Below are 15,897 nucleotides of genomic sequence, written 5' to 3'. Positions count from 1 at the left end.
AGGCAGTGTGGTCTTCGAAGTTATCTACAAGAAGTTCGGCCCTCACAAAATGACTTTGGTACATAATTCTGAGACAAATTAGCTTGAAATAACAAAGAAAGATTAAGCGAAGCTTGGAAGAGCCGCGCTTCAATTATTCGGACATGATCCCATCAAGAACCACAGACTTACCAGATTTCAGATGTCATACCCGTTTTTCAATATCAGAAAATGAAACTGTTGTGAAATTTCCATAGGGATTGAAATCATGAAAATGAGTTAATAATTTTGATTAAAAGATTGTTTATTGAGGAGAAGGGTCAGTTGCAAATACTTTAGAAAAATGTTTGCTCCAATCGTTCGTTGAAATAATATCTGGAGAAGACATTGGAAAGGAGGTCAATTTAGACACGTAGTGCCTTAATTTGGAAGGGGTATTACTGATATTAGATGGTAGCTCAGTGATTTGATGCTTTTCCACGAAAGGACAAGCTTACGGAATTTATTTTTTGTATACTTTGTAAGATGGAAAAGGGACCCAGACCGTGATTTATCAGCCTCAATCCACACAATCCGCTAAAAACAGTGACGTTCTTTTGCCTCTTTATGGTCAGGATACGTAGACCAGCCTATTTTCCTGGTACCCCTCCTTATTCTTTCAAGTGGAACATAAGGAGTGGCTGCGGATTTCAGTGCGTGAACTATTTGGGCCAGATGAAGCTCAAGGGCTAGGAGCTCAGATGAAGGAGAAGTAGCTAGAAGAAGGAAGGGAACTTTATTTGTCTACTAGAGAGTTTCGATCAAGCTGGTAATAGTATAGATTAATACAATTGCAATTCAGGTTTCTTAACCATTTGGGCACGGGGCTAGTAGGCTCAAGGGCTAGGAGCTCAGATGAAGGAGAAGTAGCTAGAAGAAGGAAGGGAACTTTAATTATCTAGTAGAGAGTCTTGAGCAAGCTGATAATAATATAGATTAATACAATTCCAATTCAGTTTTTTGAACCATTTGGGCATGGGGCTAGTAGGCTCAAGGGCTAGGAGCTCAGATTAAGGAGAAGTTGCTAGAAGAAGGAAGGGAACTTTAATTATCTAGTAGAGAGTCTCGAGCAAGCTGATAATAATATAGATTAATACAATTCCAATTCAGTTTTTTGAACCGTTTGGGCACGGAGGTAATCCCGTTGGGCACGGAGGGTCTACAGGGACTAGTAGCTCTAGATGAGAATGGTCACTTAAAACAATTTCATCGAAGACGACCACCAACTGCGACCGTAACTCGAATATATCGGTCAATGCACTATTAGGAACACTTGCATAAAAGTGTGTGTAAGTAAAAGAACGTGTTTTGTCCATAATAAATAAGTCACTAGGCAAAGAAAATAACAAAATTCGTGAACGGGGTAGGGAAACATCAGTCAAATCAGTTTTAAACTCACCCAAAGTTAAAATCAATTTGTTATTGGCCCTGATTTTTACTAATTTAATTTACTAATTTAAACTTAGAAAATGAAACACAAGCTACCACAAATCTCTGATGTGAGCGAATATTGCGGTAATTTGTTGGTATAACAAATTTCCCAAATCAACAGTTAGAAAAAATTCCGAAAGCTCGAATAAAGTACTCCGAAACCTCTTCCTAACTACAAACAAGAGACGGCCAGACGAGCGGCCCCTCAGAAGGATTAGAATGAAAGCTTTTACCTTGACCAAGAGTAATCATACCATCTCTGCATGTCTCTAGGAACTTAGTGATGTCTCATGTAAAGTACTCGGAAACCTATTCCTAACTACAAACAAGAGACTGCCAGACGAGCGGCCCCTAGTACTCTTGGCAGGCGGTATCTAATAACTAAAATTACTAAAAAAAATTAAGCCCTGGCAATTAGCTGGTAGTACTAGATGTTCAGAAATACAAATGTTATCAAATTCACTGAGTATTATACCTATTAGGTCTAACTTCTCTTCAGCACCGATCACATTCTGGAAAAAAAGTGTGACTAGTTAGAGTCACAGAGAGAAAAGAGAAACGATAACGATAAAATAATATGGTTTTGCTTGCTGCTTTCTTGAGTACGGTACAAAGAAAATTGAAACTAGTGTGATTGCTACCACAATTGATGTACTCTGGGGCTCCTTTTTTAAAGAGCAATGGTCTCCCGCACATCTTGGGCATTGAGCTGTTCTACTACACTTCGAGGCTTTGTGACCAAACGATTGACAGTTATAACACTGACGGGGTCTCTCTATTGGCTTATAAACTTAGAAGTGTGTATAGTCGATATTAATTCCCTATTTCAATGCACAATCGAGGTCCCCACCACGTCGAAAAGATAATAGAACAGTCTTAGAGATACAGAAACGCTTCACACTATCTCTACAGATACCTGGAATAGTTCGCACATCAAAATCATTATCAATATAGCAATCCATAAAAACTCTTTTTGATCACTTTGCTTTTTATTTGCACAGGCATGGCTCTAAGAGCTGCCACCGCAGAGCACTCATCCTTCATTTGGAGGATTGTCTTATCTTTCTTGTTGATAATTCTCTCTATAATATCAACTTTTAGCTTTTTATTAAATTCATTCTGTTTACCTGGATTGCCATTCTTTTGTTCGGGAGGTGGATTAGATATAATAACGGGAATTGTTGTTTATCTTTCTGGTTTTAAAGGCCAATCTGGTGGACAAAGCTGGACAGTGCTGGATTCACTTAGTTTTTAAACTATTTAATTCATTTGATTTATTTAATATTTAATTTATTTAATATTTAATTCATTTAATATTTATTCATTCTAATTTATTAAATTTATTAAATTTATTCATTCAATTTATTCATTTTAATTTTAATTTATTTAATATTTAATTAATTTAATTCAACTTATTTAATTCTAAGTTTTTCAACTTAGTGAAAAATTTAGTTGAAAAATTTTCAACTTTTTTCAACTAAAAAATCCAATAAACTTTTGCAGTGATTTAATCTTGACGCAATAGCATTATTAACGTCATTAGACAAATCAGGAATTTCATTGGTCTCAGTTATTACGGAACGTGGAATAGACTGATCATCACTCGAACGAGAACTGAGTAACTCATACCCAGAATCTCCGAGAAATGAGGCTGTCGATGGCTGCCCCAACGACCATCAAGAAGGTCAATGCTAAATTCACTTTTACAAGCATTGATAGCGTCCTTAAAGGCTTCTTTGCTCAAGAACTTTGCATGTTTCAAGATTTTGTCTCTGTCTATATTTTCCTTAATGGATCTTTGGAGAAAGTTCCATATAGGGCTGGTAACCAATCGTACCGCCATTTTTAATTTCAGTCCATGTTTTGTATTTCAACTCATACAATGCTCAATAACTGTAGAATCTAGTAACAATCTAATGATTTCAATGCCTGAAAAATGGGCTAGTTAAATCAATAAATACCTTTAAGACAATGTCATATTTATGGGTAAGTCTTGGTAAGTAAGTATAATCTAGTCCACTTGGGTATCGACAAATGCACTCGAATCCAAAACAAAATAAAAATCAATATAATTAAATTGAAGAATTTTCACAATATTAATACTTCAAAAAAAAAACTTACTAAAATTATGTCTGTGCCACAGGGAGAAAGCGAAAGCCTTTCATGTTGAAATTCAGCAGTTACTAGTTGTTCCGAAAAAACTGTATATTTTATGGCAAAGGCAGTTGAAATTGCATTTGAATTGCTTTCCAAAAGCCTTCCTGGTGTTGAAGTTTAACATGCTCAGTGAAGTCCCTGATGCTGAAGCTCATCACTATTGCGAAATTGAAAACAGTGCATTTCACCATAATATAAACATGTAATTATGTACAAATTGCTAATACTAAATTTTAGCATTGTTGTTGATCTGGTTACGGGAAAAAAAGTTTCTTTTCAGGCGTAGATACTTGAAATTCAATGCAAATTACTTTCTAAATGATGATGCCCATGTTCAGTGAAGTTCCTGATGGTGAGGTTCAGTACTGTTTTTTTCTAGTTGAGTCAAAAACTGTTGAAAAAATTACCTTCGTCTCAAAACATTTTTTCCATTTTTCTCAAAATTATTTTTTTCAAGCTAATCTTATTTTTCTTTAAAAATTTAATGCTAAACTTCCAAGCGCCTTCCTAAGGATAAAGTTTGGTATATTCAGTAAACTTCGTATTGTTTTATCTCAGCACTGTTGTTAATCTGTTTGTTGTTTAAACAAAAAAAAAAGACTCAAGATTTGAAATTTAATGTAAATGGCATTTCCAAAGCCTTCCTAATATTGAATTTCAACCTGCTTAATGGAACTCCTGTTGTTGCAGTTCAGCACACTTGTTTATTGTTTCAGTCATAAAATTCGAAATATCAGACATAGAGACTTATTCAGTTTATTCAATTGGATATATTCAACTGAATGTGGAATACACCAGGACATTAACATTATTCAGTTTATACGGTTTCTTCAAATTTTATTCAGCTGAAACATCATGTAATGTACTTCCTGAGGTCTTCTGCTGGTTGATCTTCGATAAATCTTACAGATTTGTCTACTATATCTAAATATTTATGGTATATCTATTGAAGCCTTTGTTTTCAATATATGAAAAAAAATTAAGTTTTCTTCAAAATTTCAAATTTGGTTTACTAAAGTTTATCATTTGATGCTCTAAATATTTATAGGTTATGTATTTCAGGTGGCGAAAGCGTATATGATATAATGGTGCATGAAGGAGATGTAGATTCATTTGATACATCAAGCGAAATGACTGATGAAATAAATGTGAATATCAACTTGGACGTAGAAGAATTAGATGAACCAGATATAGAACTTCCTTCATATATTCCACCAGAATTTTCCCTTGAAACTAGAAAAGAAGCTGACTTTGAGTGTGAAATTGTTACTGATATGGCTCATCTTGAATCGACCTTACCGAAACGTGACCTGTTGGACCTCATAGAAAAAGAAAACGCAGCTTTGAAGAGTCTCGCTACAGTTAAGCTGCCGACAGAAATACATAAAGTTCAAAAAACTAACTTAAATTCTTTTGTGAAGTGTAAAGCTCCTAATGGCATGACATATTTGATTCACAAAGCAATGATTGTAAATAATCGACTTTCTCCGTCAGTAAAAAATAAAATACAGATTTGGCAAAACCCTGCAGCTAGTCACATTCCTAGTACTACTCGCGAAATTTCTAACAACAATGAAAGTATGAAGCAAAGGACGAAGCTACTCGAGGAAATCAAGTAAGTTTGACATTTTAAACAGTTTGTGGCGGTTGTGATAATCCCAAATTGGAACATAAAACGTAGATTTACAGCACATTCCGCCTAAGCTAAAGAGTTCTGTTGATTGATTGGGAAATAGCTGAGGCATGGAGCTTGGCTCAAAATCTTGAAATAATTGAAGCATTTTTTCTGATTTCTATCCCCCTTTAAAATTCAGGTAACAGAACAGCTTTTAAGGTTCAGCTACCGCTCTATGCCAGTTTCCCTCTCTCTCTCCAGTTTCACACACACACACTGTCTCTCTTTCTTTCTTTCTCTTTTACTCCAAAAAAGATAGAGAGATCTGCTACTTTCTGAAATATTGCTATTTTACGATGTCCCCATATTTATTCATTTCTTAGGATTTGCCTATTTTTGTACTTCTTCCAATTTTTATAAAAAATATTTTTATTTAATACTCTTTTTGTCGAATTTTCCTGTTTTACTTCGTGTCTATCTTATTTTTATCTGGGAGAGGGACATGGGAAGCGTGGGATGGCTGTCCCCAACTGTGCATTACACTCTCGGCCCAAGATGGAATCAGGAGATGGGTACTTACGCTTCGCAGAACATTTTTCAGCTAAAAAGTTTTCTTTTTCTTCAGGTCAATGTCAAGTAAAATCAAACAAAGGAAATGGCAATCAACAGACCAACTGCTTTACTATTTATTTTCTCGCTTTCCACTTGTCGATAGCCGATGCAAGACGTTCGCCCATAGGACTGTTTTACCATACACAGCATCTTCCGATCATGAAATTTTATCGAATTGGACTATTGGCAAAGTTCGAGCCGCAGAGGTAATGTTGCAACGTTGCAAAAGTCTGCTTGCAAACATTTTCAAAATAATATTTTGTTAAGATTATTTATACATGATGCTTAATGCATTTTCTTGTATTTTAAGTATTGTTTTTTTTTTATTAATATTCATAAAGATTATCTTGTGCTATTGACATGGAACAAAAAATATTGTGAAGATCTAAATAAACGATCAGGCATAATTTGTAGTAATTAATAGTAAGGTTCCTCCCTAAAAAAGAAGATCGAAAAAATAAAAATTACCAACGTTAATAAACTTTTATTGTATTTTCATTTTTATTAATTTATTGGTTAAAAGCATTAATTTAGTGTTGATATTAATTTTTCAAAAAGATCACACTTTTTATGTTTACTTTAAATCTTTTTTTTTAATCTGCTCCATGGGTTTTCCTTGGTGCTAAAGGTGAAAATACCAATTAGAAAACGAATCCTTTTATTGTTCGTTATAAGTAGTAATTCCCTGTTGTTTGTAATTCGTAATAAGTGGAAAAATTCGTAATAGTTTTTGCATTACTTTTGTGAGCATAAGCTTGGGACTGTTTTAACTTCAGCAACATCAACTCAAGAAATATCCTCGTGTTGATCTATATGCAAAATTAGAGTTGCAGATGTAACGTGATAGTGTCCGTAGTTCATCATTCATTATTTTCATTATTATTCATCATTATTCATTATCATCATCATTATTCATTAGCAATAGTTCATTATTTCTACGGTATTTAAATGTATCCAAATACTTTTCGTTGAGGGTATTCATAATTATTGCTTAGCATGTTTCTATTATAAATCTGTTTTTTTTTTTTTACCCGCTCCTCGCTTTTTTTTATTGTTCTTAAACTTTTAGATGCCAAATTACAAGAAATTCATTGTAGTTTTGCATTAATTTTTTAGGTGTGCAATTAATTTTGTGTAATTTCGCCAAATTATAAGCAATTCATTTTGGGTTTGCAGTAATTTTTTAGGTATGCAATTAATTTCTTGTAATTTCACCAAATTACAAGCAATTCATTTTAGTTCTGCATTAATTCTTTAGGTGTGCAGTTAATGTCGTGTAATTCTCCAAATTACAAGGAATTTATTTTAGTTTTGCATTAATTTTTTAGGTATGCAATCAATTTCGTGGCGATTTTTTTCGAAAATTTAAACTTTATTGTGAAAAATTGGTTACCAATTCAATATTCAAAGTACTTTGTCGTTAGCCACAACCTCTATCCACGGATCGACCCAAATTTTTGATTTCATCGTAATTGGAGAATTGCAGGTCATCCATCCCATGCTACATTGACCGGAAGATGGAGTAATTTATGGGCTATACTGTGATGGGGTAGGAATTCCCATTTGAGCGCTTCTAAGTATTTTTTTAACGGGAGCTTCAATATTTGGGTGACCACTGTCATGTTGCAAAATAGTTTTGTCTTTTCTATCGGCGTATTGTGGCCTTTTTTTTTGCAATGCTTGGCTCAAAAGCATCAGTTGTCGTTGGTAGACTTCTTCCTTCATCGTTTCATTCGGATCAAGTAGTTCATAATACATCACGCCTAGCCGTTGATGAAGTCGAGGATGGGACATAGCTGGTGTATCCGTGTTTTTCCCGACGCTTTGGATTATTGCCTGTCATAGTTCGATGCAAAAAAAAAAATAATTGTTTTGCCATCGAGTATTTGTTCATTTGTGAAAAGACAGCGCTGGATGTCTCTTGGCTTTAATTTATACGGCACACTATTTCCTACCTTTCAGGTCATTCCGTCGCTTTTAAACGACGGGACTTGATGAGTGACTTCAAGTGTTCTTGCAAGTTCTTCTTCCGTATGTCTTCATCGTGGGTTTACTTCAATTCTTAATCTTCAGGATTTTTCGGGGTTCCAGCACGTTCCTCGTCTTCTAAGTCAAAATAAAGCAAAGCTACAATATACTGCCACTAAAATATGATGGCTTGCAGAATCATTTTCCATCATACCGAAGTAATAAAGTAAAATTTCCCGCAAAAAACATATGGTTCGGTACAAAATTCATCGTATTCGGTGAAGTAAAAAAAATTGTTGTTTACACTTCATCTAAAAAAACTAACATTGAAATATGATAAAATTTGCAATGCTGGTAAGGGGCTGAATGAAATATAGAAAAATTAGCAAATTTGTGCTTTTTGCGGTTAATTGAATGTTTTGCAGGTTGACTGATAAATTTTCTTTTAAAGTCTGGCAGAGCTACTGGTTCTATGGTAAGGTCGTAACATGACTTTACCAGTCGTAATGATAAGGTAACATGATATAGACTTCTGCCTTTGCTTCTTGACCGCTAAGAGCAGTTTCAATTTTAGGGAAGATTCCTAATATTTAACATTCTACTAGAATATTTGTCTGATCTCAACCTAGCCTTTAAGGTATTTAGATATAATCTGACCTATTCTGGGGGGGAAGCTCCATCTTTTTTTTCATGAGGACTTGTACCAGATGGGATTATCGGAGCTCTGGGAAACTTTGGTTTATCCCAGATCTATCTTTTGTAGATGAGAAGCAAACTCGACCACTGTATGGATGAAAAGGGGGAGATGTCCTTAAATTATTGTCCTCAGTAAATCTAGTAGAAGAGGCTTTTGGATCTCCCAAAGTCGGTGGAAAGCAAAAGCACTTGATCTAGCTGAACTTCTGAGAGATCCTTGAGAACCGGTTATCAGGTCTCTGTTAAACTTTGTACAAAATAACTGTCCTAGTTGCACTATTTGGCTGCCCTCATACAGTCCTTTTCTACCTGAGGAGGAGTTATCTAAGTATATGTCATCAGGGAATCAACAAGGAAATGTGGTTGAATCGTCACCAAAGACCTTGAGAATTGACTGTTTTTGTCCTTGTTTGCTAGTTTCTTTCAGTCGAAAATACAAATATACGGCCTACTATGAAAGTTACTAGCCTGTTGGTATATTTGTGTATACTGGGTTGAGCTATGATTACTGGATGTGCAGTGCATATTTCTGTATATTTATCCCATTTATCGCTAAATATTCCCCAACTATTATATTGTTTTCAATTTGTTAACATGCATCAATAATTTTCAGTCTAGATGAAGTATGATGAAACGTTTCCACCAATCTAAACACAGCCCTCTTATATTCCCGCCTCAATAAGGAATCGTATGAAGTTTATAATTTAACCTAAGGATTTAAATGCACATTGCTCTGGCCTGTAGGGGGAGGGAATTTTTAAGGTGAAACTCCCTATATCTTCCACAAGTAGGGCTTATTTGGGCTAATCGTAGAAAGACAATTCCCCCTCCCTCATGGGAATGCAGTTACTGCTCAGAAGATGGTGAACGATTTAATTAACCGTTTTTGAACCTTTATATTCTTTTTCTTTTCAGTTGTATAGAGCAAAGATGATAAAGAAGATTGTTGACGAGTGTAGCCAAGATGAAAATTGGTCAACACACAGAATCATTAGATGGTCTCGGTTAAACGGATACCTACCAATCCATGCCTGGCCACTTTCTCAAGAAGGTTTTTTTCTTTCTTTTTTGTTTAAGTTTAGTATAAGATTGGATATTTATTATTGAAAATCGCTATTACAAGCCCCGAAGGTTCTAATTCGTACTTCGGGGTCAAAAAGAAAAGTAGGACAAAAACAACAAAATGTAATAAAAAGTTTGTAAATAACATTAGACTTAAATTGGCTAAAGAATGCCCGGTTAAATCATTCATTGACCATTATTGAGATACAAGGCCAAAGATCCTGCTTTGCCACTGATGGTATATGTGACTGTCAAATTGATCTATCAGTTACTAGGTCCTTTTTTTACAGGAAGTGGTATCAAATCTATCACCCAATCTTATTGCAGTTGGGATCCAATTGGCAATGGATTCTAATTGGCAATAGGGGGTCCCCTATTGCCAATTAGAGCATCGATCCATCTGTAGCTATCTAGTATCAGTATCATTATTTAGAAGCGTCATTTAATCACAAAAAGAAAATCGAAAGAGAAGAAAATTTTGTCATTTTGTAAAATTCATAATATACAATGGTGCCTAAATTACATTGAAAATGAATAGTTTTAATTTTTGAAGAAATTTATTTTATTCTTTTATGTGAAGTTTTGCAATGACAAATCTGTTCGGCTCTTTTTTGCGTTTTAGAGGAATTTGTTGAAAATGAAGAATCTATTAAGAGGTCTTTAGGGTTTATCAGCCTGATGGAACTGGATTGACATTACAAAATATAATCGCACTAATTTTGAGAGCTTTCGTTATTCCTCAATCAATGGGCCGTGATCATTCAAACGATTAAAAACAAGTAAAGCTTTTTGGGTCATATGCCTCTTAAAACTTGCTGTCTATTCATATTAATTGAAGTGTATGGAAGAGGAATTAAGATAGATAGGTCCATTTCAGACCTGTTGCCTAATATTTTCGTTTTTGGCTATCCATATGGTGCCAATCGATAAACAGGTCTTTCCCGATTGGGGTAGGGAACGCTCATAAGAAATGATTTAAAAGGAATTGGAAATTCATGGGAGCGGGGTAATGAGTGAAACGTTTAATAGGTTGGGGTGGAGGATGATCGTGCGCAGCTGTGTTGGCCTCAATTAGTTATTAGTAGTAGTAAGAGTAGTAATAAGCGATTCTGTGAAAATATATGTGTGATCAAACAGTTCAAGATAGCAAACAGTAATTAAGGAACTACTCTAAGAAATAGTAACCGAAACTCTAAAAAGACTAATTTTAGTAACAATACATACAACAAAAGGATTGTCGTTTTATAGCTAATTTCTAATCTTTCTTGATTTTCCGACAATTTTTAAGACTGCGCCCGTAGTATTGGTGTGTGTCAGGGGGAGGGGGTGGATATTATCCTCATACTTTGACTGGATTTTTCTATGAAGCGTAAATACTTTTGTTAACAATAATTTCTACGACCCCACTGCTTTTCCATTTACGAAAAATTAAGCAAATAGAAAACGGGTTTTAATTTCGACAAAGTATTGAACAAAAAATAAAATATAAAAACAAAACTACACTTTAACTAAAAAAATTAAAATAATCCGAATATTTCAAGCCCCACGTTCGGGAGCCTTTCTCAACGGAAAAATAAATAGAAACGACAAAAAAGAAAAAAAAATGTTTTTTTAAAACATTACACAAAAAAAAAACCACGACAACTGAACACACGAAAAAAAAAACAATAAATAAATAAGAACAACTCACATTATAAACAAAAACTCCCAGCACTGATGGTAATAATCGAAGACGACACCAAAGCAACACCAAACGGGTTTCATTCTAAAGATTTGTTTTGGTGTTGTCTTAAATTATTACCATCAGTGCTGGGAGTTTTTGTTAATAACGTGATTTGTTCCTACTTAATTTTTTTTTCGTGTGTTTAGTTGTCGTGTTTCTTTTGTGCTATTTAAAAAAAAAAAATTCTTATTCTTTGTCGTTTGTAATTTTTTTCGTTTAGAAAGGCTCTCTGACGTGGGGCTGAAATATTCGGTTTATTTTTATTTTTTTAGTTAAAGTGTAGTTTTGTTTTTATATTTTATTTTTTGTTCACTGCTTTGTCGAAATTCAAACCTGTTTTCTCTTTGTTTATTTTTGTTAACATGTATACTGGCGTAAAGTTGGAAAGGCTGGGGGAGGGGATCATTAGCACTGCCAGGAAATTTCTCGGGAAGTGTGGCGGGTGCTTCAAGGGCTAACAGAAACTCTGTTTTCACGGAAATTGAAATTGAAATCTTTTGCATTTTCCTATTTAGATACACGATTAATTTCTTCTAGTTTCCTGGGGGAGGCATTACCCCCCTCCCCCCTCTGACTGACTTCTATGGGAAACATCCCAATCAAAATACTTTTCCAGAGGATTCGTCTTTATAATCTGGATATGATGAAAATACAATTAGTTTTCAATATTCAAAACTCCCGCCTCCATATCTGGAGGGTGGTATTCTTTCAAGAATGATTGTTATTCTCGAAGTATTGTTTTACACATATTAAACTTGGTTGCAAAAACAGGGGTTGGAAAAAGTAGTAGTAATTCTTCTTTACATTTAAGAGGGCATTGGGTCATACAGGTCGTAGTAAAAAACTATGAGTAAACGGCTATCCTTGTCAATAGGAACCAAAACTCTAAAAAAAGCTCTATTTAAAATATATGCAACAACAAAAAGTTAATTACTAATGTGTAAAATTATTAATTTTCAAATTGTTCGTTAAACGTTATTAGCATATCAAAATTTGCATAACTTTGAAATAGGAATTACCCCCCCCCCCTAAAAAAACTTGGTTTGGACTAAAATTAAGCAGTGAAAGTCAACATATATGATAGTCCTTAAGGGACTATCTGCAAAATTTAAAGTATCTCATTTGTCTTATTAAGTGAATGACTATTCAGATGATTATAGATTTAACCTGTGGTCTCCCTTCTTTTGAAAAAATCTAATTTTTTTTGCATATATATATATATAACATTACTGTAGGAAAGTTAAACTTTGATTTACCGAGTCCGGTTTGAGGGGGATGTAATCCTCCTCGCATTTAGGGCAACCGTACATATACTATTAAAGGCGAACATAAATAAAATAAGAGCTAAGAGCTCATATGGCACTTGTGACGAGGCAAGAAGAGCTAAGAGCCAAGAGATCATATGGGTATGAACTCTAACAAAATTTATGAATCAGTAGATTGATTTAAAAAGGAAAATAAGAGGCTTAATGCCGGTCAGGATTTAAAATAAGAGCTCTGAGTCACGATGTCCTTCTAAATATCAAAATTCATTAAGATCCGATCACCCACTCGTAAGTTATAAATACCTAATTTTTTCTAATTTTTCCTCTCCCTTTCGCCCCCCAGATGGTCGAATCTGGGAAAACGACTTTATCAAGTGAAATTGTGCAGCTCCCTGACACGCCTACCAATTTTCATCGTCCTAGCACGTCCAGAAGCACCAAACTCGCCAAATCACTGAACCCCTCCCCCGAACTCCCCCAAAGAGAGCGAATGCAGTACGATTCTGTCAATCACATATCAAGGACATTTGCTTATTCTATCCACCAAGCTTCATCCCGATTCCTCCACTCCAAGTGTTTTCCAAGATTTCCCCCTCCAACTCCCCCAATGTCAAAAGATCTGGTAGGGATTTGAAATAAGAGCTCTGAGACATGAATTCCTTCTAAATATCAAATTTCATTAAGATCCGATCACCTATTCGTAAGATAAAAATACCCCAATTTTCACGTTTTCCAAGAATTCCGGTTTCCCCCTCCAACTCCACCCAATGTCACAGGATCTGGTTGGAATTTAAAATTAGAGCTTTAAAGCACAAGATTCTTCTAAATATCAAATTTCATTAAGATCTGGTCTTTCTTTCGTAAGTTACAAATACCTCAATTTTCAAAAATACCCCCCCTCCCAACTCCAACAAAGAGAGCAGATCCGGTCCGGTTATGTCAGTCACGTATCTTAAACAGGTTTTTATTCTTCCCATCCAGTTTCATCCTGATCTCACCGCTTTAAGTATTTTCTACGATTTCCGGTCCCCCCAACTGCCCCCCCCCAATTACGCTTGATCCGGTTGAGATTTAAAATAAGAGATCTGGGTTACGAGGTCCTTCTAAATATGAAGTTTCATGAAGATCCGATCACTCCTTCGTAAGTTAAAAATACGTCATTTTTTCTTATTTTTCAGAATTACCCCCCCCCCCAATAGAGCGGATCCGTTCCAATTATGTAAATCACGTATCTAAGACTTCTGCTTATTTTTCCCACCAAGTTTCATCCCGATCCCTCCAATCTAAGCGTTTTCCAGGACCTTAGGTTCCCCCACCCCAAAATCCCCCCAGCGTCATCAGATCCGGTCGGGATTTAAAAAAAGAGCTCTGAGACACGATATCCTTCTAAATATCAAATTTCATTGAGATCCGATTGCCCGTTCGTAAGTTAAAAATACCTCATTTTTCTAATTTTTCAGAATTAACCCCCCCCCTCCCAACTACCCCAAGCGGAGAGAGCGGATCCGTTCCGGTTATGTCAATCATGTATCTAGGACTTGTGCTTATTGTTTTCACCAAGTTTCATCCCGATCCCTCCACTCTTAAGTGTTTTCCAAGTTTTAGGTTTCCCCCTCCCAACTCCCCCCCCCCAATGTCACAGGATCCGGTCGGGATTTAAAATGAGAGCTCTGAGACACGATATCCTTCTAAATATCAAATTTCATTGAGGTCCGATCACCCGTTCATAAGTCAAAAATGCCTCATTTTTTCTAATTTTTCAGAATTACCCCCCCCCCCCAACTACCCCAAAGAGAGCGGATCCGTTCCAGTTATGTCAATCATGTATCTAGGACTTTTGTCTATTTTTCCCACCAAGTTTCATCCCGATCCCTCCACTCTAAGTGCTTTCCAAGTTTTAGGTTTCCCCCTCCCAACTCCCCCCCCCCCCAATGTCACCAGATCTGGTCTGGATTTAAAATAAGAGCTCAAAAACATGATATACTTCTAAATATCAAATTTCATTGAGATCCGATCACCCGTTCGTAAGTTAAAAATACCTCATTTTTTCTAATTTTTCAGAATTAACCCCCCCCCCCCCCCAACTACCCCAAAGAGAGCGGATCCGTTCCGGTTATGTCAATCATGTATCTAGGACTTGTGCTTATTTTTCCCATCAGGTTTCATCCCAATCCCTCCACTCTAAGTGTTTTCCAAGATTTTAGGTTTCCCCCTCCCAACTCCCCCCAATGTCACCAGATCCGGTCGGGATTTAAAATAATAGCTTTGAGACATGATATCCTTCCAAACATCAAATTTCATTAAGATCTGATCAACCGTTCGTAAATTAAAAATACTTCAATTTTACTATTTTTTCCGATTTAACGGGCCCCCCACTCCCCCCCCCCAGATGGTCAAATCGGGAAAACGACTATTTCTAATTTAATCTGGTCCCTGATACGCCTGCCAAATTTCATTGTCCTAGCTTACCTGGAAGTGCCTAAAGTAGCAAAACCGGGACCGACAGAATTTGCGATTACTATATGTCACTTGGTTAATACCAAGTGCCATGAAAAGACAATTTCTTTCAAATGAAAGATAAGACCGACATTAAAATCAAAACAAAAACCAAACAAAAACCTTGAAGCTTTAAAGACTAAACTGCAAGAATGTTCATGGGAATTTATAGATGATAAAGATGACTTGGACTCTAATTTTGACAAATTTTACTCTAAAGTAAAAGATTGTTTTATAGAATGCTGCACCAAAAGACCTTCTAATCAGCCTCGAAGAAAAAATCAACCTTTTAACCCTTGGATGACAGAAGGACTTCTGACAAGCTCCAGCCGCAAACTCTACTTGTGGAAAAGATACAAAAGTTCTCCTACAGCTCGTCACCTACAAGAATTCAAAACTTAAAAGAATTTATTCAAATCATTGATTCGCAGAGCGAAAAGCTCGTATTATGCGTCAAGTTTCTGGAGTGCAAAACGAACATGAGAGAAAAACTTGGAAAGTCATCAATTAGACCATCATCTCATAGTCCTGACATTCCAACGAAGCTTGATATTGACGGGGTACTGATCGAGGGCCCTTGTGAGATTAAGAACTCCCTTGCATCATATTTTGCTTCAGTTGGCGAAAAGACTGTCAAGGAACTTGGTGGAAGCGCGATTTCCCTCGCACAAGATCAACATCTCAAGTTCATGGGACCCCCTTGCCTTAAATCTATTGTTATAGAACTTGTATTGGAATCAGAGGTGGCAAGACACATTCAAGGTTTAAAAGGTGCATCGTCATCCGGCCCAGACTACATATCAACTAAAGCTGTGCAAGCTATATTCTCTTCAGTTCTGGGCCCTTTAACAAAG

The 15,897-nt window shown here is 35.7% G+C and overlaps 1 protein-coding gene across 4 annotated transcripts in view; it reads left to right on the top strand.

The window, feature by feature from the left end:
- LOC136037823 (uncharacterized) overlaps positions 1-15,897 on the top strand; it is a 111,627-nt gene that overhangs the window by 30,725 nt on the left and 65,005 nt on the right. For all 4 annotated transcript variants that reach the window (XR_010620047.1, XR_010620046.1, XM_065720658.1 and 1 more), the window contains 3 exons: positions 4,669-5,221; positions 5,847-6,039; positions 9,413-9,548. Coding sequence is in view for 2 of the 4 variants with exons in the window: in XM_065720658.1 (XP_065576730.1) it covers positions 4,669-5,221; positions 5,847-6,039; positions 9,413-9,548 (882 nt within the window). In the remaining 2 variants the exon portion in view is untranslated. The remainder of the gene's footprint in view (positions 1-4,668; positions 5,222-5,846; positions 6,040-9,412; positions 9,549-15,897) is intronic.

The sequence above is a fragment of the Artemia franciscana genome, chromosome 17 (assembly GCF_032884065.1).
Source record: "Artemia franciscana chromosome 17, ASM3288406v1, whole genome shotgun sequence".
In the NCBI taxonomy this organism is placed as follows: domain Eukaryota; kingdom Metazoa; phylum Arthropoda; class Branchiopoda; order Anostraca; family Artemiidae; genus Artemia; species Artemia franciscana.
Note: the sequence above shows the minus strand (reverse complement) of the source record. Positions and strands in the feature narration are given on the sequence as shown.